General features: G+C 43.8%; 1 protein-coding gene across 1 annotated transcript in view; it reads right to left on the bottom strand.

The window, feature by feature from the left end:
* BBS2 (Bardet-Biedl syndrome 2) overlaps positions 1–21462 on the bottom strand; it is a 71460-nt gene extending 49998 nt beyond the window's left edge. The window contains exons 1-3 of the mRNA XM_073605500.1: positions 21336–21462; positions 9309–9434; positions 1458–1685 (exon numbers count right to left, since the gene is read on the bottom strand). Coding sequence (XP_073461601.1) covers positions 1458–1685; positions 9309–9425 — 345 coding nt within the window. The 5' untranslated portion in view covers positions 9426–9434; positions 21336–21462. The remainder of the gene's footprint in view (positions 1–1457; positions 1686–9308; positions 9435–21335) is intronic.
* Between the last annotated feature and the right edge of the window lie 3637 nt (positions 21463–25099).

Here is a 25099-nt window from a genome sequence, read left to right as displayed (position 1 = left end):
TGTCAGTATTTTTTCGTGAAGCCCTGCGGGGCTGAATGAAAAAAATACTAGTGTGTACTAGGCTTTATGCACCTGTTTTTATCTTTATTCTGCTTCTCAATTTAAAAGCTGTTTGACCTACTTTGTACAAAAAGGTCCTTCCCTTTGATTACTGAGGTTCTGATTTGTAGGGAGTGCATTCACAAACATATTTTATATTTCCCAAGTACTAATCAAGCTGGGATTCAACAATGGAAGCAATGCTTGATAATATATTGAGCTAGTTAATATCTCATGAACTGCATCAGTGTTAATTTCGTCAAAGAAAATATTTTTGTTGACAAAATTAAAACTCTTTTAGTCGACTAAAATACGACAAAGGCCCCTTTCACACGATCGGACCATTCAGGTCTGCCTGTCAGTTTTTACGGCGGACCTGAACGGGCACTCCATGTTAGTCTATGGAGCGATGGATGTCAGCGGAGACATGTCAGCTGACATCCGACCCGGTCCGATCCGCTGAAAGCAGACGGATGGCCCTACGTCCGGATCCGTCGCTGGCGGATCGGATGAGATCTGATCCCTCTGATCTGATCCGATCCCTCAATAGGCAGCAGCGGCGCCTGACAAGCCCCTCCCCGCTCAGTGAGCAGAGAGGGACCTGTCATCCGCTGGCTCAGCGGAGATCAACGGAGAGATCTCCCGCTGAGCCGGCGGACCGAGGTGGACTCCGTGGAAGTGGACTCCGTGGAGTCCGCCTCGGGTGAATGAGACCTAAAACTAAAATGGCATTTTAGTCAAAAGACTACGACTAAAACTAAATCAAAGTTTGATATCAAAATTAACACTGACCTGCATAAACAAAAAAAACCTTCATAGACACACTCAAAAAATTCAGCAAGGACATTGGCCATCATTGAATTGTCTGTGTCTTGCCCTATACATGAGAAGGTTCTGGCAGATGCTGATGGAAGATAATAGGACATGCAGTATCTATAAAGAGCTCAAATGGGTACAAAGAAGAGTCCTCCACCTCCTCACCTTAAATATATTCCTATCTCACTCTTGCATTGTCTTGGTGGGCACAGGGCACAGCTGTCTCCAATGCATCATGCTATTTAGTAGGGTCTGCCCAAAACATTGTATTAATTATATGACAACAAAAAAGAAGAGACAATGGGGTGGATTTACTAAAGGCAAATAGACTGTGCACTTTGCAAAGTGCAGTTGCACGCTACAAGTGCAGTTGAGTTGCTCCAGAGCTTAGTAAATGAGCAGAAGCTCTGCTGACTTCCATCATCCAATCATGTGCAAGGAAAATGTTTTTTTTTTTAAATTTTCCCTGCATGTGATTGGGTATTCTTTGCAAAGTGAAGTTTTAATCATTTACTAAGCTCTGGAGCAACTGCACGTGCACAGTCTAATCTAAAGTCATCCACCCACACAATTCCTCATTGAGAAGAGTTATTATCGGTCACCTCTTTATAGAATAGGTCCGAGTTGTTGTGCACATCATAGGCCAGGAGGTTGGTTTGTGTTCCTACTATAAGGGAGTCACAGCTTTGATGAGGGTCCAGCAATCCAGCAGCCAAGCAGCTGACACTCTGGTTGATATTTAGTAGAGAAATATCTGTGTCATGAGCGCTCTGAACTAAGCGATTTGAGGAAAGCCGCTGATTCCTGGCATGAGGGTTATGTATGAAAACCTGAAAAAACAGATAATCATCATAAAAATACACACACAAAAAATACAACATACAAACATACTATTCATGAAAAGGACACTTATAAAAAGGGAAACTTCAGATCTATAAAATACTTGATTTTAAAGGTAAATTGGCCTAAAATATCACAAATTGTAAGGGAAAAACAGTGACACGTTGTAAATACTGTTTATTACCTACATAAATGTTTGTCAACTTCTGGGGTGGCTTCAAATGCAGCCTGTGACATCACTAAAAGGCCACATATAATATTCCATATACTGTATGTACAACTACAGAACACTGCCATAGGCTGAAAACTTAAAGAGTTAATTCACCTTTATCAAAAAACATCTTATGCAAATAAGGGGCGTCTGTAGATGACAAACAACTTGTGCAGCTCTGACTAAAGTTGAATGATTCCCTTGCTATATAGGTGTAGGCTATTTACATACCTCCCGAAGCCTGACTGAAAAACTCCCAAGACGTTGCTAAGTGAGGCCTACACCTAAAGCAAGGGCATTATTGATCTTTAGTCAGAGCTGCACAGTTTGTTTTCATCTTCAAACACCCCTTATCTGCATAGGCTTTTTTTGTAAGGGTGAACTAACCTTTTAAGTTGACCATACATAGATCGAAATTTGGCCAGTTCAACAAGGACTGGCCAAATTTCGATCCATGTGTAGCTGCCCAAGCTGAAAAACATTTGTTGATCAGCAGTTGTAGCCATTGATCAGTGTATTCTGACACAGGGAAGTCCAGCTGTCAGAATATAATGTCCCAGCAGGGGAAATTTCTCCAACCACCTCATTTGTGTGGATGGAGGAATCAGTTTTTTTCCCATGTAGCCCACTGGCTAAAAAACAAACCCCATCTATGGCCAGCTTGATTGGAGGAAATGGTCAGAAACGTTGTTATAGATTTGGTTGGATTCATGCTGCAGGAGACAGTCAGAGACCAAGGACATGTTACTTAAGACTGCTAGAGACCACTACTATTACATCCCCTTTACAAAGATCAACGTTCCCACTAATGGCTGCTCTGATCCAAGACCACACTGCAAACAGTGGAGGGCCACAGAAAGACCTTGGGGTAGAGGTTGGGCTCCAGGAACTTATGTTGGTTTTTCAAGTCCAGGACAAGTAACATTTTAAAGTGTCTTCTGAATGTATTAAGAAATGTTAGAATTCTAACATTCATAAGCATAGGATACTCTTTGGTGTGTAAACTTTAGAGGAGGAGTGCTCAACCTTTTAAAGAGCAAGGGCCACTTAAAGTGTTACTAAACCCAGGACCCTGCATTCACTATATCTGGTCTCCCACAGTACACAGAACATGGCAATGCAATTATTTTAGTAAATATAAACTGCTAAATACCTTTTCCCATCAGCAGTATAAAGCAGTCTTGTGACTTCTATCAGTGTCCAGCCAAGCACTAGTTAAAGCTTGTAGGAGGAGTTTTCCAACTGTCCTACGAGACTGCAAAACCCCTGACCCTCTGTATGGACAGTGCCGATTGGCCCAGTGCTGATCACATGCATCCATGCAAAAAGTTCTCCAACAATACACACCAAACTGAGCATGTGCAGCCTGACTCCATAGACTCTGTGTTATCAGGAGATTATTAGGGGACAAAGGAAGAAGAAGAGGATCAGAGAAGCCAGGATCAAACAGCCTTTTTACAAAATGGGGAGAATTAACCCCTCAGGTTCCACAGTGAGTATAACAAGCATGCTTTACTGCATTTACAGACTGATTTTACTGTAGTGGGTTTAGTAACACTTTAAGTGATTTGGTAAACGGCCGCGGGCCACAATGAACTATGAGTTCGTAATGACCCCCAAAATGCAAATGTAATCAAGCCCTTACTCTCCTGAGCCCCTATAAAGCTGCTTTGCACTGATGCGCTGCGGTTTACCTACATCACTGGAGCAGCGCAGAGCACATGCAGCTTTCCTGCAGGTTAGCTGCGCTTTGCCATAGACTTCTATCATATATTGCGGGTGAGGTGCACTTTCTGAAAGCGCAACGCACCTGTGGATCAGTGTGAAAGCAGCCTAATAATACTTTTTTATAAGTGCTATATACCTATTGCAAAAGCACAGTGTATGTGATGTTTAACCGCTTAAGGACCAGCTGCCGCAGTTGTACTGTGGCAATGTGGCTGGTTCCCACGAATCACCGCCATTTTACGTCGGCTCGTACACAGTGATATGTGGGCGTCCACCCACTAGCCAGCGGGGGAGCCAATCAGCGAGTGGGGCAGGCTCCGATGTCCGCTGACCACCGCTGGATCATTCCCCGCAGTGACAGAACGGGGATTTGCCTGTGTAAACAACTGATTACTATAATAATGTCACTGATTCCCAAAAAAGTGTCAAAAAAGTCAATTAGGTGTCCGATCTGTCCGTCGCAATGTTGCAGTCCCGCAAAAAAATCGCTGATCGCCGCCATTACTAGTAGAAAAAATAAATAAATATGCCATAAATCTATTTCATCAATATACGCTTATTCTGATTTTTTTTAAAGAAAAATATGTAGAAGAATACATATTGGCCTAAACTGATGAAGAAATTTGTTTTTTTTTTACATTTTTTTGGGATATTATAGTAAAAAGTAAACAATATTGTTTTTTTTCAAAATTGACGCTCTTTTTTTGTTTATAGCACAAAAAATAAAAACCGCAGATGTGATCAAATACCACCAAAACAAATGGTGGTATTTGTGGGAAAAAAGGACATCAATTTTGTTTGGGTACGTCGTCACACAACCGCGCAATTGTCAGTTAAAGCGATGCAGTGCCGTATCGCAAAAAATGGCCTGGTCATTAAGGGGGGAAATCTTCCGGTCCTTAAGTGGTTAATACCCTGGCCTGCTGGCATCGCTCTCCAGGCTGCTAGCAAAGTACCAGAAGAACATCCTTTCTTTTTCCTTCTTTCTTATTTCCTTGTTGCAGATCAAGCTGTTTATTCAGACTTGATGTTTTAATCTGCTTATTATTTCACGGTTTGTGACAAATTTACCAGACTCATTAGATACCTACTCTAACTTGCAGGCATCAAGTTTTGTCTGATAAAGCGGAGTTCCATTCAAAAGTGGAAGCTCCGCTTGTTTTCTTCCTCCCCCTCTCCAGTGCCACATTTGGCACCTTTCGGGGGGGGGGGGGGGGGGCCAGGTACCTGTTTTTGACAGGTACCTGTCCCCACTTCCAGGAGACCTGGCTGCGGCGAGATGTGGCAAGATCCCCCAGAAGAAAGCGCGCATCGCACATGCGCAGTAGGTATCTGGTTGTGAAGCTGAAAGGCTTCACTGCTCGTTTCCATGATCACGAATGGCAGCGGCAGCACCTGAAAGCCGATCGGAAAAATCGGTTGGGGTGCCGACATCACGGGATCCCTGGACTGGTAAGTGTGCTGATATTAAAAGTCATCAGCTACAGGATGTGTAGTTACTGGACTTTTCATTTTTAGAGGGGGGGAGGGGGGGCTGGAGCTCCGCTTTAATATGTTATTTATACTGTTGGGTATTTTTACATTTTCAGCAGCTACGTTCCTGCTGTCTAATATATTTTTGGCAATTACAAAAAGTCCTTTTACGCTATGCTTTGTACTTAAAGTTTCCAATAAAAATCTATTGAAAGTGAAAGGTCCCAGGTGAAGTGCACTTAGTATCACTCCACCTGGGACAAGAGCCAGAGGAAGCATTGGCTTACATGGCTCCTGCTCCCTCCGCAGCCACCTGCTTTCTCTTCAGCCAGTGCCAGCTCCACGCAATTTGTTGCTCTGCAATGGCAGGTCAGCAACCCGTTGATCTCAAAGTGGACTTGCCGACCCACCATCCCAGAGCATGGGCATGCACTTCGCTGGTTTGAGGTTGTGGGCCAGGGGCTCTGCAGACCACACCTCAGGTTGAGCACCCCTGCTTTATAGGGTATTTATCAATAAAACAATCTACTGTGTTTCAAGTGTCTACAAGCACAGGTGTTTCTCACTAGGCACAAAGAAAAGTTCAGATGATGTACAAGTACAATCTGGTAGCAGATCCACTGCTCATCTAAGATCCTGCTCATACTACACACAACAGAGCATGAATGTGTGTATAATACAATGTTAATGGTTAGATTGTTTTTTAACCCCTAATGCCTACCTGGTCATAAAAGAACAACCAGGGCTCTGAGAGCGCAGAGATCAAAGTCACTGACTGCTGTGCTCTTAGCCAGGAGCCAATCAGTGTAGTTCCCGGCCATGTGATCATTGACAATTAAAGCCGTCCATATGAATAAGTGCTAAATGGAATGTCTCTCTTTATCTATCCCGCTCTCCTTTATAGACCAATCGTATCTACGCAAAAGTGATGCCTGCTCTATTTAGGTTATAAAATGTTGAATACTTGTCACTCTTGTTATATATTATACTTAGGTAGGACGAACAATTTATTTTTTATATTTTGGGCATCATTTGTACATAATAAGCTAAAATGAAAAATGCCCTTTTGTCAACGTATAAAACTTTAAAGATACAGTTAAAGTGGTTGTAAACCTCAGACATAAAATATGAACAAAGCATATCCTTCTATAGTGTGTACTTGTCTCAATCCAGAGCACTAAGTGTCATTTCTTCACTGATGCAACTTCAGCTCTCCGCCCCCTGCTTTTTATACAGTACATCTGGAAAGTATTCACAAGCGCTTCACTTTTTCCACATTTTGTTATGTTACAGCCTTATTCCAAAATGGATTAAATTCATTATTTTCTTCAAAATTCTACAAACAATACCTTATAATAACAATGTGAAAGAAGTTTGTTTGAAATCTTTGCAAATGTAAAAAAAAACGAAAAAAATTCCATGTACATAAGTATTCACAGCCTTTGCTCAATACTTTGTTGAAGCACCTTTGGCACCAATTACAGTCTCAAGTCTTTTTGAGTAATATGCTACAAGCATGGCACACCTGTTTTTGGGGAGGTTCTCCCATTCTTCTTTGCAGGACCTCTCAAGCTCCTTCAGGTTGGATGGGGAGCGCCGGTGCACAGCCATTTTCAGATCTCTCCAGAGATGTTCAATCGGATTCAAGTCTGGGCTCTGGCTGGGCCACTTAAGGACATTCACAGAGTTGTTCCGTAGTCACTCCTTTGTTATCTTGGCTGTGTGCTTAGGGTCGTTGTCCTGTTGGAAGATGAACCTTCACCCCAGTCTGAGGTCCAGAGCGCTCTGGAGCAGGTTTTCATCAAGGATGTCTCTCTACATTGCTGCATTCATCTTTCCCTAAATCCCGACTAGTCTCCCAATTCCTGCCGCTGAAAAACATCCCCACAGCATGATTCTACCGCCACCATGCTTCACTGTAGGGATGGTATTGGCCAGATGATGAGCGGTGCCTGGTTTCCTCCAGACATAACACTTGCCATTCAGGCCAAAGAGTCCAATCTTTGTTTCATAAGACCAGAAAATTTTGTTTCTCATGGTCTGAGAATCCTTCAGGTGCCTTTTGGCAAACTCCAGGCAGGATGCCTGCCATGTGCCTTTTACTGAGGAGTGGCTTCCATCTGGCCACTCTACCATACAGGCCTGATTGTTGGAGTGCTGCAGAGATGGTGTTTGTTCCGGAAGTTTCTCCTCTCTCCACAAAGAAATGCTGGAGCTCTATCAGAGTGATCATCGGGGTCCTTGGTCACCTCCCTGACTAAGGCCCTTCTCTCCTGATAGCTCAGTTTGGCCAGGCGGCCAACTCTAGGAAGAGTCCTGGTGGTTCCAAATTTCTTCCATTTACAGATGATGGAGGCCACTGTGCTCATTGGGACCTTCAATGCTGCAGAAATTTTTCTGTACCCTTCACAAGATCTGTGCCTCGATACAATCCTGTCTCGGAGGTCTACAGACAATTCCTTGAACTTCATGGCTTGGTTTGTGCTCTGACATGTGCTGTTAACTGTGTGACCTTATATAGACAGGTGTGTGCCTTTCCAAATCATGTCCAATCAGTTGAATTTACCACAGGTGGACTTCAATCAAGTTGTAGAAACATCTCAAGTATGATCAGTGGAGAAACAGGATGCACGTGGGCTCAATTTTGAGTGTCATGACAAAGGCTGTGAATACTTATGTACAAGTGATTTCTTTCATTTTTAATTTTTTATAAATTTGCAAAGATTTCAAACAAATGTTTTTCACATTGTCATTATGGGGTATTGTTTGTAGAAATTTGAGGAAAATAATGAATTTAATCCATTTTGGAAAACGTGAAGCACTTTGAATACTTTCTGGATGCACTGTAGCTGAGAGATTCCGTGTAAATTCTGCACTTTGAATGGATGTAGGGGAAAGATGGTTGCAGATAAACAGGTACAGCATTTGTAGGAGGTTTTGTTTCACAACTTCTAGCGGCTTTCAGAGGGCCTAGGAGCTCTGATATCTAGGATGCTCTATTATACAAATGTGAACTTCAAGAACTGAAATTAAGCTCAGGCCTGCCCAATATCTTCTACCCTAGTCGCTTAGTAAGGCCATCCAATATTGTAGAAGGACAAAAATTAGGCATGCAATAGAACAGGAGATGGGCCTTAGTTTGACTCCTTTTCCTGAAGTTGGTATTTTCCAGGGTTTCAGAGCATTCTGGTATCTATTTCATATACCCCAGTGGCTAAATATTTCTCTTTTCTTCTTTGACTATTAATGCTAAACTGCTCACATGATTCGTGCAGCTTAATTTGGCTATTCGAAGCTCAAATTTAAGCCGATTCCTGCGGAAATGATCGAAATTTTAAGTAGTTGTAACCTTACATTTCTATTCACTGCCAGCCCCTCTCCTTTATCCAGCCATAACACACAGTGTAAGTGTTTGTTGAAAACTAAGCTTCTAAACCTTTTTGTCAGATATCTTCAGGCCAGTCACATGACTCCCGGCCGCTCTTGTACTCTGATGTATGGGCAACAGCGGGAGGGGCTGAGATCGACCCTTTGTCAGCTAGAGAGGTCACATGAGCATTGTGCTGGTCGCTCGCCTTTCAGCAAAGAAGCTTCTCTTTCTGCAAACACTTACACTGTGTGTTATGGTTAGATAAAAGAGAGGGGCTGGCAGTGAATCTTTTAAAAAGTTTAACTTACTACTAATAGCAGCAGGGGGGGCGGCTCACTCACACATACAGGAGCTGACAGGCAGGGGGGGGGGGGGGGGGGGGTGGGAATGGGATGAGAGACAGAGGATGATGGAGATACTTAAACTGACCACGGTGTCAGGGCTCGGCTCAGCAGCCATGACAAACCGTGGTCAGTTTACAGAGGGGAGGGCAGCACCAAGCAGGTTCAGCCAGGTATTTTAATCTCCCCTGCTGGCTATCCTATGAAATGTAGTCACTGTTCAGGTATTCATACAGCCATGGGTGATATGGCTGTCTAAAAATGATAGCCAGCAGAGGAGATTCCCCTAACCATGCGGTTCAACATGTATGGAGGAATTTATAATTCTCTCTCATTTAGCCAGCAGGGCTGATCAAGAGAAACCTAAATGTATATATGTCTAGCTTTCCTTGAGGATACACTGTCATATCAAACCCCAACTGCAGGTGAGTCTCCTTTTCCTTTTTTTATTGTTGAATCTGGGTTTGCCTCTTAAAACATGAACACATACCTTTCCAGCCTGTGTAGCTGCAGTCAGACATGGGTGAACGCCATCATATTTTCCCACTGCCACCATTCGAGGATTGATTTTGTGGTTTAATTTTAGGGTAAATATTGGAACAAGCATGATGAATCCCTGCAAACACACAAACAACAAAATCAAAATGGGAAAAACTATTACCCACTTGGCCTTCAGAAGGTTTTACTTCAAGACTAGGCCATTTTTTTCTGTTCAGCACTTGGCAATTGCAGGGTCATGCAACACTGTACACCAATGACATTTCTATCATGTTTTAAACACAAATATAGCTTTCTTTTGGTGGTATTTATTCTCTACTGGGTTTTTCATTCTTTGAAATATAAAATTGAATATTTTCTAATTTCTGTTATAGAACATAGAATAAAAAAATTTAAAAAATGTCTTCATAAATTTAGGCCAAAATGTATTCTGCTACATGTCTGTGGTAAAAAAAAAATTCCAATAAGTGTATATTAATTGGTTTGTGTGAAAATTATAGTATCTACAAACAATGATAGATAGATAGATATATGTAGATAGATAGATATATGTAGATAGATAGATATAGATAGATAGATAGATATAGATAGATAGATAGATAGAGATAGATAGATAGATAGATAGATAGATAGATAGATAGATAGATAGATAGATAGATAGATAGATAGATAGATAGATAGATAGATAGATAGATAGAGATCTATATATGTCATAGACCCTATACTGTAATGGCGGTGATCAGTGAGTATAGTGGGACTGTGATGGGGTGGAGTGCAATCTAGCACTAACAGACACAGGCTGGGAGCGTCACGAACTGACATAGTTAGTGACACTAATACAGTGATCAATGATAATACTGTACACTGACACTACACTAATGACACTGACTGGGAAGTGGTTAACATCTAGGGGCAATCAAGGGATAAATATGTGCTTTCCAGGGAAAAGAAACATCCAGATCATTATATCAGTATACGGAGCCCTGTGTGTTTGTACACACAGGGCTCTGTGTTGTAATTGGACACAGCGGATCAGGTCTCAGCCATAAATCATTGGCCGGGACATGCTGACAAAATTGCGCTGTGTCCAACCACAGTGTGGTCAGCAGCAGGCATGTGCATGCGTGCCCACAAGAGATGCCCCGCGATTTTCAGGTGTGTTATCTGGCTAGGCTTTGCCGATCGCCCATAGTATAACTACTGCTTGTGGGCGGAAAGTAGTTGAAGATGGAGTAAATGTAAACAACTAAACACACTTTTCAGCCTGTATTGTGAACAGCCACCTCTACTAGACAGTGGAGGTCTGAGACCTACACTGCACCTGCAGCAGGATCTGGAAACAACCCCAACCAGTTGATTAGACAAGAGGGGGGGGGGGGGGGGACGGTGGCCATTGGAAGTAGAAAATGTAAATAAGTGCCCTATCTTTGGTGAGACTGGGAGACACTGTGCCCCATCATTGGTGTCATTGGGAGGAATTGTGCTCCTTTGTTGGTGTCAGTGGGGGGAATTATGCCCCATTTTTGTTGTCAGAGAATGAATATTTCCCCAAGGGTCAGCTAAAATCAAGCAAAGGGCTGCAGTTTGGAGACCACTGGATTAGAAAATGAAAAAAAAAAAAAAAAAAAAAAAAGCAGCACACTGAAGAGGTCATCCCTCTGCTCACTCTGCTACCTCCTCCTGACATTTAGACCCCTTTCACACTGGGGCACTTTTCAGGCATTTTAGCGCTAAAAGTAACACCTAAAGCGCCTGAAAAGCGCTTCTCAAGTCACCCCAGTGTGATAGCCAGGGAGCGGTTTGGGAACGGTGTATACACCGCTCCCAAAATGCCCTGCCCATTGAAACGAATGGGCAGCGCTGCTGAAGCGTCTGCAAAGCGCTTCGGCAGCACCGCAACACGGCCACTTTTAACCCTTTGTTAGGCCACTAGCGGGAGTTAAAAGCACCCCGCTAGCGGCCAAAAAGCGCAGCTAAAACTACGGTAAAGCACCGCTAAAACTATCGGCGCTTTACCGCTAACGCGGCGCGGTCCCAGTGTGAAAGGGGTCTTACTGTATTTTTTCATGAATACATACCGGCATGAATTGGTGTTTATAAATATTCCTGGAGTTTCACTTTGAATAGCTTGCAAGTAATATAGTAAAAAAAAAAAATCACGTCTTTGAATAATACCAGGAACACACAAGGACAGCCATTGTGCTACCTAAAGCAATATTCATAAAAAAATAAGCCTTTTTTGCACACTGTACTGTTATTGAATATCTTAATGATAACACAAGACAAAGAGGTTTCTTGTACAGATGACCCTGATTTGCTGTAATATAATATTCTCTATACAATCATCTTAATATTCATATCTACCTGACTCATTTTACATTTCCTTTGTGTATTCATATTAATCAGAGACTTGCTCACACATACAACTTTATCTACACAATGCGCACATTCACTTAGGCTTGGTTCACACCTATGCGTTTTTTTTTGCCGACAAAAGCACCACAGTTCATTCAACATGGTTTCCTATGGGACACATTCAGATATATGCTTTTTTTTAGCCGATGCATTTTTGAAAAGGGTCAGGGACTTTTTTTAACGCAAAATGGTGCTTTTTTTTTGCTGTTTTGGTTCAATGGACTTCAATGGGGAAGCTGCAGAAAATCATGTAGTGCATTTTTGCTGCGATTTTGCCATGATTTGCATTTTGCTTTTTCAATCTGCCTAACAACAAATTGGCCAAAAAAAAAAAAAAAAAAAAAAAAAAAAAAAAGCATAACACTGCAAAACTCAAACTGCAGTAAAATCGTAGTAAAAACACATGTGCAAAATGCAAAACGCACAGCACAAAGCACTGCAGAAACTATCAAAAGCAAACTGCATAGGTGTGAACCGAGCCTAAAGCCGCATACACATGATCTGACTTTCCGACGGGAAATATTCGATGACAGGCTGTTGGCAGTAAATCCGACCATGTGTATGCTCCATTGGAGAATTGTTGTTGGACTTTCCGCCAACAAATGTTGGATAGCAGGTTTTCAAATTTTCCATGGACAAATGTGTGTTGTCGGATTTTCCGAGCATGTGTACACAAGTCCGTCTGACAAAAGTCCAAAAGTACAAGTCCTTGCTCAGAAGCAAGGACGAGCCAGAAGCGGTCGGTCTTGTAAACTAGCGTTCATAATGGAGAATTAACATTCGTGACGTGGCAAATTATGAAATTTCCAAATGCAGCGCACATTCTCTTATTCTTTAATGGGATAATAATGAAGCTGCTTTGCTGGTGATGCTGATGGAGTTATTGCAAACAAATTTTCAAAGGCTTTTTTTTCTAGTGATATCAAGAATAATATTATTATGCTTTTTTTTTTTTTTTATTTGGGCAAGTTACCACAACACCATTATCCCCTAGTTTTTAAGATCTAAGATAAAACACATAGTCAAGTATTATTTTACACAATTTTTTTATTGTGCATTAAAACAAAAGAAAAGAAAAGAAAAGAAAAGAAAATACAATTAGACATGCTATCTGCCAATAGACGTAACCAAAAAGTGCATTATATGCATCCAAAAATATAGAAAATATAACAAATAAAATCATTATTCAACCAAAAAAATAATGTCAAAGCAATAACTCCAAGGCCGATAATAAATAACACGTTATCTCCTCCGAATGCACAGCATGTCTAAAAGGCCGTTTAGAAACAAACTGAAAAGCACGAAATGAAAAACGCGAAATGAAAAGCGGGAATCAACACTCACCAAACTTCCACTAACACGAAATTAGAAGGAGCCCAAAGGGTGGCGTTAAGAGCTGAAAAACCACGTGGTACGTCTAGTATGTCACTACGTTCGTAACTGTTGGCCAACAATTGTGTGGCCGTGTGTATGCAAGACAAGTTTGGGCCAACGCCCTTCGGACAAAAGTCCACTGTTTTGTTGGCCAACAATCCGATCGTGTGTACAAGGCTTTAGAGTATACTTTGTGTAGCGGGACACATATGTGTCATATATAAATATAATACAGTGTTATATATTTTTAACCTCACTACATATAATCAGTTGTTTCTCACAGTACTGATCAGCCTCAAGTGTTGTCTAGTTTTGAGGAATTTAATATGCAGATCTCACTCACCCCTGTGCACCATTCCATTCCACCAATTTAAAGGGGTTGTAAACCCTCAAGGTTTTTCACCTTAATGCATTCTATGCATTAAAGTGGAGTTCCACCCACTTTTACAACTCTTCAGCATCCCTCACTAAACTGTGCACTGTAAACGAATTGGATATATATTTTTTTTTTTTTCTCAGCACTTACTGTATATCTGCTGTATTCATTTTTCACTTCCTCCTCCTGGCCGCGGCCCATCGCATCATTTCCTGTTTGCAATGCCTTCTGGGAAGGGGCGGCAACTTCCTCTGACACTGCCGTTGCTATGGAAACCTGACCTGAAACCTATTACACTGCTTGTGCTGCACTGAGCATGTGCGAGATCTGCAAGGATGAGATCCAGGAAGAAATACAGTCTGGCTTCAGATGCCCACACTTAAAATGGCCACGGCCTGCTGTAAGTTTATAAAATAACAAACTACTGCTATAAACTAACAAAACAGACCTTAATTTACAGACTAACTTTACTAGAATACATTAAGCTTGTGTATTATAGGGGTATTTTTATTTAAAAAGTATAATTTCGTCCGGAACACCACTTTAAGGTGAAAAACCTCCTGTCATGCAGCAGCCCCCCGAGCCCCCCCTTTTACTTACCTGAGCCCCGTAATTCCAACGATGGGGACGAGCACACCAGCCCCAGCCGGTGTCTCGTGTCCCGATTGGAAAGATTGATAGCAGCGCAGCCATTGGCTCCCGTTGCTGTCAATCAAGACCAATGATGCGGGCACCAGAGGGTGAGGCTGAGTCCTGCTGTCTGTGTCAATAGACAGCAGGAGTGCCCCGAAGGAGAGCGCTTCCCCGACTAGGCACTCGAGAAGAAGAGGAGCCACCAGCGCTGCTGAGGGACCCCAGAAGAGGAGGATCGGGGGCACTCTATGCAAAACCAACTGCACAGAGGAGGTAAGTATTATATGTTTGTTATTTAAAAAAATAAAAATAAACAAGGGTTTAGTAACCCTTTAAAATTGTGTATTGCACACTTTGAGGAAGTCATCTCTTCATACAAAGGGAACTGCAAACTATTTGTAAACCTTTATGGGGTCAATTTACTAAAACTGGAGCACTCACAATCTGGTGCAGATGTGCATGGTAGCCAATCAGCTTCTAACTTCAGCTTGTTCAATTAAACTTTGACAAAAAAAACCCTGGAAGCTAGCAGATCACAAGGGCAGTGTGATTTGACTAAGGTGTGGGAAACTGCCACAGAACATGGATTTCCCCGTACAGCATTCTAGTGTGAACAGGCTCTAAATCTACGAACAACTATGGAGTGCAAGAGCCTGCCTGATTGAATACAGATTAAGGGGATAGTTTAGGTAGATCCTCACATTACACAGTTTTGGTAAATCTGAAGTCGATTGGTTACCCAAAGATCTCTGCAAACTTCAACTCCAGCTTGCAGGTGCCCACTGGAGTTGTTAACTTTTTAATGGGGCCTTGCTTAGGTTACCTCCTTCACCCTGGTGATCATTTGATTTATTTCATGTTGTTTAGGTAGATCTCAACCTCCCCAGGGTTGTCTACACCTGAACTACAGAATTGCAATAATTGGCCTCTGAAACTGTGACACTGATTCCTAAATGATGTCCAATGAATTTCAGAATGGAGGGGCACCAAGTCAGCAACTCATGAATTATATTTTCACACACATCTTTGTTGTACACAACAGTGATCTACTGAGTCCCATCCTCCCATCAGACATAAGGATTAGCTTGTAAGGCGATAAAACCACTAAGTCTAATAACAATACAGCTCCCTGTACAAGTCAGTAAATCACGGACATAAGGCCAGGGAGAATATGGTGGTGTGGGTGTAAACATAAGGCAGCAACCATGATAAATGTAAACTGGCCTAAAGAATGGAGAGGGCTCATAATATAGTAAGTTTTCTACAGAACTGTTTTTGAATGTGAATACATAGAGTACCATTCCTGGGAAAAGTGTCCCATGTTCCCTCCAATGCCAGCCACAGGACCTGGGCATCTGGTCACAGATAAAGGGAAGGTTAATTCAGTCTGAACATTGATCCTCCTGTTCAGCTGAGGTTACATGGCCAAAGGACTAGGTCTTTAAGTATATGAGCAGAGCCTATACTCTCTTGATTCTTTGATCCTCCAGAAAACTACGCTCTCCCATGTCCAGCGGTGGTCTTCAAATCCAGAGCCAGTCTATGGGTGTGATGATGTCAGGAACAGTCCACCGTACAAGATCGCTAGTCCACAGGGGAAAGGGGGCAGGAGCCGCAGGGACCAGTATTGCGCTGGGAGGATCAGAGGATTAGGTGAGTATATCTGGGGTCTCCAATCCCTTAGAGAAAAACAAGCAGTTAACCAGTGCAGTGTGGGCACAGCTCCACTGCATGGGAGAAAAAAAAAATTTGCCCAGAGTTCAGCTTTAATGCATTAAAATTAAAAAAAAAAAAAAAAAACCTTCTGTGTGCAGAGCCACCCCCTCCTCCTGCACACCCCCCCTTCACCCCCCCCCCCTTACTTACCCCAAGCCCATTTTCGATCCAGCGCTGTGCATGAGAGCAGCAGCTCTCTCCCTTTTCACAGGACAGATTGATAGCAGTGGGAGCCATTGGCTCCCGCTGCTGTCAATCAAATCCTGTGACAAGGTAGTGGGGGCAGGACTGAGTCACACGGTCTGTGTCTATAGACGCAGACAGCGTGGCTTGCTTCCTATGGTGGCACACCAAGAAGAGGAGGAGCCTAGAGCGCTGGTGGGGAACCCCAGAAGAGCAGGTAAGTATATTAATAGGTTCACTTTAATATACAATATAATATGCCAAATGCATGGGGGAAAGCAGAGGGATGACCTTATTGTTATTCTGCTGCTCCTTCCTTGTCTAGGCAGGAGTGGGTCCTGGTCCAGCGGTTTTGGTCAGCTGCAGGATGGTCCTGGCTCTACTCTCTGCCAGGGATGTCTGATTAACAAGACTGCCTAAATTACTCATCTTTTGATTGGACCGACAGTTCCCATACATGTATTTTAAAGGTTTTGTAGCCGTTTACCTGAAGTTCCACTTTAACCATTAATTTTACTTATGTCTATGATAGCTCACATTACCTAACTGTTAAAAGGTTCCGGATGGGTGCTATATTTATGAAACAGAGTGCAATATAGTAAATACAGTAAAGTTGCATTTGTCAAAGGCAGCAACCCAGCACTCTTGCATTTTGGCACAAGACTTGTAGCTAGGTAATTAAATGTTAGGGTTTAGGATAGGGGAGTGGGTCAAAGGCTAGAGAGTTAAAGTGGATGTAAACCCAAATTTTTTTTTTCTTTTTTTGATGTCATAATGTAGAGTATAAGATTTCCTATCATTTGAGCCCAGTCTTGCCACAAAGAGTTAATCCAGCTCTGAGCAATCCCCTTTTATTGTTCAGTGAGATAAAACTTGACAAACAGAGAAAAACTTTGTCAAATCCTCCCCCTTGCTGTGAGTGACAGGTGATTTACATATCTCGTGCACTAGCCTAAGACATGCATTATTTTTCATTCCCACCCCCACTCCTTTCTTCAGCAGCTCTGCAAGGATTGGCTGTTCCACACCTCAGCATGATTTGGCATGCTGAAGTCATGTGGTTACTTTCCTGTCTTTTCACTGGATGTTAGAGATCATAGCAGAAGTTCAGTGTAAGAAATACACAGGAGAAAATACATATTGACAAGGGGAGTGTAGAGGTGGGCGGGGAGTCTACTGACATCACGACTCCACCCACCGAGCTCCAGACAACAGACCCACCCACAGAATCTGCAGTTTTTCGGGTCTAATAACAGACAGAGGGGAGACATTTGACAGGTAAAGATACATGCAGGAGGCGTGTATATCCTTATAGATAACCCTTATGGCAGTAGTTTAGAAAGGATGACATTGGGTTTACATCCACTTTGAGGTTAAGTTAAAGTGGTTGTAAGCCCTTACAAATACACAGTGATGGGACTGAGCTCAGGTAATACACAGAGATGAAAAAAATCCTCCTACATAAGTTGTACCCGTTTATCTGCAGTTTTCTCTTCTACATTCGTTCAAAGGCCAGAATTTATAAAGCATGTCTGAGCTTTCAGGCAATAAAGGGGGGGGGGGACGCAGAGCTGAAGTTACACACTGCAGAGCTCAGTGAGAAAAGCTCTGAGAGCTGATTGAAGGGAAGGGACATACCCCAATTCACACAGGAACAGAGCTGAGGCGGTCAATCACAAGCTGTGTGCTGAAGCTCTTGTCCCGGTCACCTTTTTTCTCTTGTGTTCAGGAAAACCTATCGGAAGTGACTAATGCTTATAGCAAAGGAACAAAGTAAAAGACAGAAATTACACTTAGTGCTCTTCATTGAGATAAGTACTTCATATTTCATGTCTGAGGTTTACAACCACTAAGTGTTAGGGTTCAGGTTGGGGTAAGGTCCTGTAGTAAGTGTATAGCCTAAAGTGGTTGTTAGCCCACTTTCACAAGTTAACATAATCCGCTCTGTCTCTTAATGCAGTGCCCCTGTCCCTGTGTTTTAATAAAAAAATTCCTCCTTTACCGTATTTCACTGCGGCACCCGGCGCTCATGTGACCGGCCGTCCCTCTCCTCTGCTCCTCTGCCGGCTGACAGATGCAGTGGGCGGGGCCGAGATTCCCCCGCTGATATCAGTGGGATGCAAGGACGAGGAGAGAGAGAGAGAGAGAGAGAGAGAGAGAGAGAGAGAGAGAGAGAGAGAGAGAGAGAGAGAGAGAGAGAGAGAGAGAGAGAGAGAGAGAGAGAGAGAGAGAGAGAGAGAGAGAGAGAGAGACGGCAGGTCATGTGATCGTCTGGAGACGCCGTGAAATACGGTAAAGGAGGCTTTTTTAATAAAACACAGAGACAGAGGGGCACTGCATTAAGAGACAGAGCGGATAGTATACAGATGTATTTGTTATTCCAGCAGCAGGAGGGGGAGGGCGGGGTGTGGCACGGATGAGTACTGATGTGGCACAAATGAGTACTGATGCGCATGGATGTGGCACAAATGAGTACTGATGTGGCAAGGATGATCACTGATGTGGCATGGATGAGCACTGATGTGCATGGATGAGCACTGATGTGGCATGGATGAGCACTGATGTGGCATGGATGAGCACTGATGTGGCATGATGAGCATGAATGTGGATGGATGAGCCATGGATGGGGATTGATGAGCATGGATGAGCCAGGGATGGGAGCATGAATGAGGATGGATGAGCCAGGGATGGAGCATGAATGAGGATGGATGAGCCAGGGATGGAGCATGAATGAGGATGGATGAGCCAGAGATGGAGCACAGATGAGCATGAATAAGGATGGATGAGCCAGTGATGGAGCATGGCTGAGCATGAATAAGGATGGATGAGCCAGGGATGGGCACAGATCAGCGCTGTGGGCACTTCAGATCCACCATTAAGGTGAAAAACCATGAGGGTGTACAACCCCTTTAAGTCTAGCTTCACACTTGTGTGATGCGGGAACCAACGCGATTACAGCGCTGGTTCACGCATCGCATCTCTCCCGCAGGCAGTTCCCACTGCCCTCTGCGAACCGCTGCGGGTGTCGATACATTGTTAATGACACCCCAGATCGATTCACAGATCGCTTCACAGATTGCAGTGCGAACTGTGAACTTGCACAGGAATCGGATCGAATAGGTGAGAACAGAACAGGGATGAGCATGAATGAGGGTGGATGAGCCAGGAATGGAGCACGGATGATTATGAATGTGGATGGATCAGCCAGTGATGGAGCATGGATGAGCATGAATGAGGATGAATGAGCCGGTGATGGAGCATGGATGAGCATGAATGTGGATGGATGAGCCAGGGATGGATGGATGAGCATGAATGTGGATGGATGAGCAGGGATGGATGAATGAGCATGAATGTGGATGGATGAGCCAGGGATGGATGGATGGGCACAGATCAGCGCTGTGGGCACTTCTGATCCAGCCCACAGTGTGCTGCTGCACTGGCTCCCTCCTCTCCTCACATGCTTTAATCTTTCCCTAAGTTCACATCTGCACCAGACCCAAAAACGCACAGGGACCCTTTTCAAAACCACACCACGGCCACCCCGCAAATGTATGATCCGGCTCCATTGAAAGCCGGTCACATTCACATGTTATACGAATTGGATGCGCTTGAAAACACATCCAATTTGCATATGTGAACCCAGCCTGTTGATGGGCAGATGATTGAATGGTTCAAAGTTTTTTATAGGATAGAAACCTAATATAATGGCACAACAATAAAATATAAGGATTCTGTAATGTAAGCAAGAACAGGACATTAATCACTTACTTAAAGTGGAGTTCCACCCAAAAGTGGAACTTTCGCTTTAAGTACTTGTGACCCCCCTGACATGCTACATTTGGCAGGTAAATTTTTTTTTTGTGGGGGGGGGGGCGGGGTACCTAGTTTTTTAACAGGTACCCAGCTCCCACTTCCTCTCCTGGTGCCAAGCGGAAGTTCACCTCTCCCCTCCCTCCCATCTTCTGGAACACGTCACAGGTCCCAGAAGATTGCCCGGCTATTCATAACACGCAGTGCGGCTCGCGCATGCGCAATACGCGTCCAGCTGTGAAGCCACAGCCGGGTGCCGACACTTGCAATGCTGGCGCCGCAGAGAGGATGGGGGAGAGAAGCGAAGCTTCGGGGGGGGGGGCGCGTCGCTGGACTGTGGGACAGGTAAATGTCTGTTTATTAAAAGTCAGCAGCTACACTTTTAAATGGGTGGAACTTTAATACCCCTTCATGCTTTTACTTGAAAAGCCCCGAGGGCTTTCACAGTGGAGCGGTGCGCTGGCAGGACGGGAAAAATAGTCCTGCTAGCAGCATCTTTGGAGCGGTGAAGGAGCGGTGTGTATACTGCTCCTTCACCGCTCCTGCCCATTGAAATCATTCTGTAGAGGCGTTTTGCGGTGGTTTTAAACCCTTTCTCGGCCACTAGCGGGGGGTAAAACCGCCCCTGCTAGCGGCCGAATACCGCAGCTAAAACGACGGTAAAAGCGCTGCTAAAAATAGCGGCGCTTTACTGCCGACGCACCTTCCGCCCCAGTGTGAAAGGGGCCTTAGCGTTGCCACCTCATCCCTTTAAACCCAAACACATATGAATTACACAAGTTCTGAGGCTAATTTAATACAGATAAGGCACCAAGCGAGTTTAATTACCTCCTTAATCAGCCACAAAACCTGTGTAATTATTATGTGTTCAGTTTTAAAAGGGATGAGGTAGCAACCCTTCCCCCGCTGCTACTGACATATTCACATACTTTATGGCAGTAAAAGGGTTAACTGAATGGATTGTGTAGGTTTGTACCCATATTACATCATTTTGGTAACTCTAAAGGAGATTGTACAATCTGATTGCATAGTGTATGGCCAGCCTACATCTACCATAATGTGCAATCCCTGCACTACAGTTCTGCTTTGATCATTATATATATATATATATATATATATATATATATATATATATATATATATATATATATATATATATATATATATATATATATATATTCACACACACAATCTGCCAGGCTGATTTCTTGTGGCATGTCTATGTGTTTATCATATAACTTATAGACTGCTATCCACAGCAACCATTCTGCACAATGGTGGATCTCCTGAGTCCTGTAGATGAGGATTATAGTGCTGTATATCTGTCCATAGGAGCAGAGTCCCCAGGATCAGGCTGTGTCTCCTGTCACCATGACAACCCTCTCCCAGCACATTACAGGCCACTCTCCCTTCCCAGCTGTCTGTTGCTCCAACGTTTACCAATGTTCTCAGCTGTTCTCCTCACATCCTCCATGACTCCATTTCACTATTATTTACTAAAAAGGAACTCACCTCCCCTGAGTAGAAGCCAGCTACCCCTCTGTTGTCAGACTGTCCGTTGTCAATAAAGTTACATGAAGGTTCATTGAGGGAGTGGAGCAGGGAACGTAATGCAAGGTTAGAACACGCCTCCTGACACTTGATTGGTGGAAGGGAAAGCTATAGAGTATTAAAGATCAGTGTTAGGGAATTAGAAGTGAAGTGCATTCTGGGAATTGTAGTTCCAGCAGCTGAAGAGCAGTGTGGCTGGAATAGAAAACCTGCACATGTGTAATAGACTGTTCTATGTATTACAGTGCTTGCTTGGTACAGTAACTACTACCACAAACACAAATCTTCCCTTCTAGCACAAATCCCCTGCCAAAATCTCCTCTCCTAACACAAATCCTCCCCCAATCCTAAATCCACCCCAAGCACAAATCTCCCCTTCCTAGCACAAGCTTCCCTTCTACCTCTGACCACGACAGGTTCTCTAGCTGGCAGAACCGTCACTTTGGGTTGGACTGCAAGCTGCAGTCCCAACCCTGCGCTGCCCTCCTACTTCTGGATAGACCCTTACACTACCTTTTATATATAGCACAGCCATAACATAATGACCACCCACCTAATATGGAGTAGGTCGGTGTTTTTCAACCCTGTTTCAGTCAAGGCACCCTTTAGAACCGCGCACAATCCCCGGGCCACACCTGTCTGAGGGCTCATTCACACAAGGAGGTGCATCCGAGAGTGCAAGCTCTTTTTTGCGCTTTCCCGCATGTGGCGTTTTTTTTTATTTTTTATTAGGCTGCTCTATGCTTATGAAACACGCAAAAAAACGCTGGCATGATTTTGAAATTGAGCAACGCTAGAATGCATGTTACTGCAATAATGTGGGTGCAAACATATATGCAATTGGTGGCTGCATGGGGGTGCCATTAAGAATTAATGGCACCTGCACACAACTGCAAGAGGTGACGCATAATTTCACATGTGTTATCGCACCACACCTGGTGTGAAAAAGCCCTAGAATGTTAGTAGGTTGTACTACTGCTAGCACAAATCACCCCCCCCCAAATCCAGCCTCCTAGTACAAATCCCTCCTCACAGCACAAATCATGCCCCTCTATCCTAAATCTACCCCTAGCACCAATCTCCCCTCCAAGCACAAATCCCCTGCCAAAATCTCCCCTCCTAGCACAAATCCCCCCAATCCTAAATCCACCCCAAGCACAAATTTCCCCTCCTAGCACAAATCCCCCCGCCCAATCCTAACTCCACCCCAAGCACGAATCTCCCCTCCTAGCACAAATCCCCCCCATCCTAAATCCACCCCAAGCACAAATCTCCCCTCCTAGCACAAATCCCCCCCATCCTAAATCCACCCCAAGCACAAATCTCCCCTCCTAGCACAAATCCCCCCCATCCTAAATCCACCCCAAGCACAAATCTCCCCTCCTAGCACAAATCACCCTCCTAGCACAAATCCCCTCCACCCAATCCTAAATCCACCCAAAGCACAAATCTCCCCTCCTAGCACAAATCCCCCGCCCAATCCTAAATCCACCCCAAGTACAAATCTCCCCTCCTAGCACGAATCTCCCCTCCTAGCACAAATCCCCCCATCCTAAATCCACCCCAAGCACAAATCTCCCCTCCTAGCACAAATCCCCCTCCTAGTACAAATCCCCCCGCCCAATCCTAAATCCACCCCACCCAATCCTAACTCCACCCCAAGCACAAATCTTCCCTCCCTTGCATGAATCTCCCCTCCTAGCACAAATCCACCCACCCAATCAGGGCACTACATCCTCCCCCTGCCCAAGAAACTATGTCTTAGAGTTTGCAAAAAACAATTTGAGCTCCCAAGCCTGAGAGAGAATGTCCTGGCAAAAACTGGGATAGGTAGGGAAACAGGGAAAGGGTTAACAGTATAAGGCTTGGTTCACACATGGGCGGCACGACTTGCAGGTCGCCTCAGCGAGGCGACCTGCAAACGACTGCCGGGGCGACTTGCGAGACGACTTCTGCATAGAAGTCTATGCAAGTCGCCCCAAGTCGCCCCCAAAGTAATACAGGAACCTTTTTCTAAGTCGGAGCGACTTGCGTCGCTCCGATTAGAACGGTTCCATAGCACAGAACGGGAGGCGACTTGTCAGGCGACTAGGTCGCCTGACAAGTCGCCCCAGTGTGAACCGAGCCTAACAGTACCACATGAATAAACATTAGTATCAAACATGAAATAGTCATGTATGACATCCAGATATTAAAATGGTTATTTACACTTTAAAGGCGGTAAAGCAATAGCATTGCTCCCTATCTGTCTAATATATACAGTTGTAACAATATACAAATGGTTAGTGTTGTTTTTTGGGTAGATCCCTGTCTCTGCTTGGCCAAGGAAGACGCCCCGACTCGGCAACACCTGAAAGAGAGAAATCAAAACAATGCAAAAGCATCCTATCCTATAAGAACATGATGCAATATGTATACAGTGATTGAACTGGTCCTCAGCCAAGGGCAGCATAAAATGTAAGAACATCCTATACACGTCTACATTATTTACATTTTGAAAGCAGGCCCCATTCTCTTTAAGAATGTCACCCCTTTCACAATCAGTATAGAACTAAAAAACTTCAGCAATACTTTTGATCCAGAAACAGTCCTGACGGATGTGTATGAGTCCATTATTTGAATAAATAGGCAATAATTTTCCTATCACAGCCTATTTTAACTAGTTACATGCTCAATGTCCATGACCAGTTACCGTCCATTTAACTTTACCTCAGATGGACTACATTTCCCAGCAATTCCTTTTTCCTTCTTTAAAAAGGAACTCCGGGCACAGGGCATGACTACAATTCAAGCAACAAGCAGTCAGGCCAAATTGTAAGGGACCACACTTCGGGACACAGGCCCCCTTGCAAGAATATCTTCAGTCGGCCCACATGGTAGCCAAAGACAGAAACTTTCTTCATTCTTTTGCAGTCTACAACCTGCTGAAGTTCACAGATCGCTCTTCAGGGTGAAACACCCCAACAACTTTAACTTGAATGCAGTAAAAATTGCATCCAACTTCATTTGGGGTGAATGGGCTCTTAAAGGGTTAACGTCCACTTTAACTACTTCAATACCAGGCACTTAGACACCTTCCCACCCAGGCCAGTTTTCAGCTTTCAGCGCTGTCGCAATTTGAATAACAATTGCGCGGTCATGCTACACTGTACTCAAACATTTTTTTTATCATTTTGTTCCCAAAAATAGAGCTTTCTTTTGGTGGTATTTGATCACCTCTGCGGTTTTTATTTTTTGTGCAACAAATAAAAAAAAAATTTTGAAAAAAAACAAGTTTTTCTTTTGTTTCTGTTAACATTTTTTATAAATAAGTACGTTTTTTTCTTCAATGACGGACACTGATATGGCTGCACTGACGGGCACTGATACGGCGGCACTGATGGGCACTGATGAGGTGGCACCAAAGAGGTGGCACTCATGAGGTGGCACTGATGGGCACTGATAGGTGGCACTGGTATGCGTCACTGATGGGCACTCATAGGTAGCACTGATGGGCACTCATAGTCGGCACTGATGGGCACTCGTAGGTGGAATTGATGGGTACTTATGGGTGGCACTGATGGGCACTGACAGGTGGCACCGATGGACACTGATGGGTGGCACTGATGACACTGATTGGTGGCACTGATGCCCCTAAGGTTGGCATTGCTGGGCATCACTGCAATATAATGGCGCCAATCAGTGCCCATTTGTGGGCACAGATTGGGCACTGACTGGGCACATGT

This window comes from Aquarana catesbeiana, linkage group LG11, assembly GCF_042186555.1.
Source record: "Aquarana catesbeiana isolate 2022-GZ linkage group LG11, ASM4218655v1, whole genome shotgun sequence".
NCBI lineage: Eukaryota > Metazoa > Chordata > Amphibia > Anura > Ranidae > Aquarana > Aquarana catesbeiana.
The sequence above is the reverse complement of the archived record's forward strand: the minus strand, read 5'-3'. Positions and strand labels throughout refer to the sequence as shown.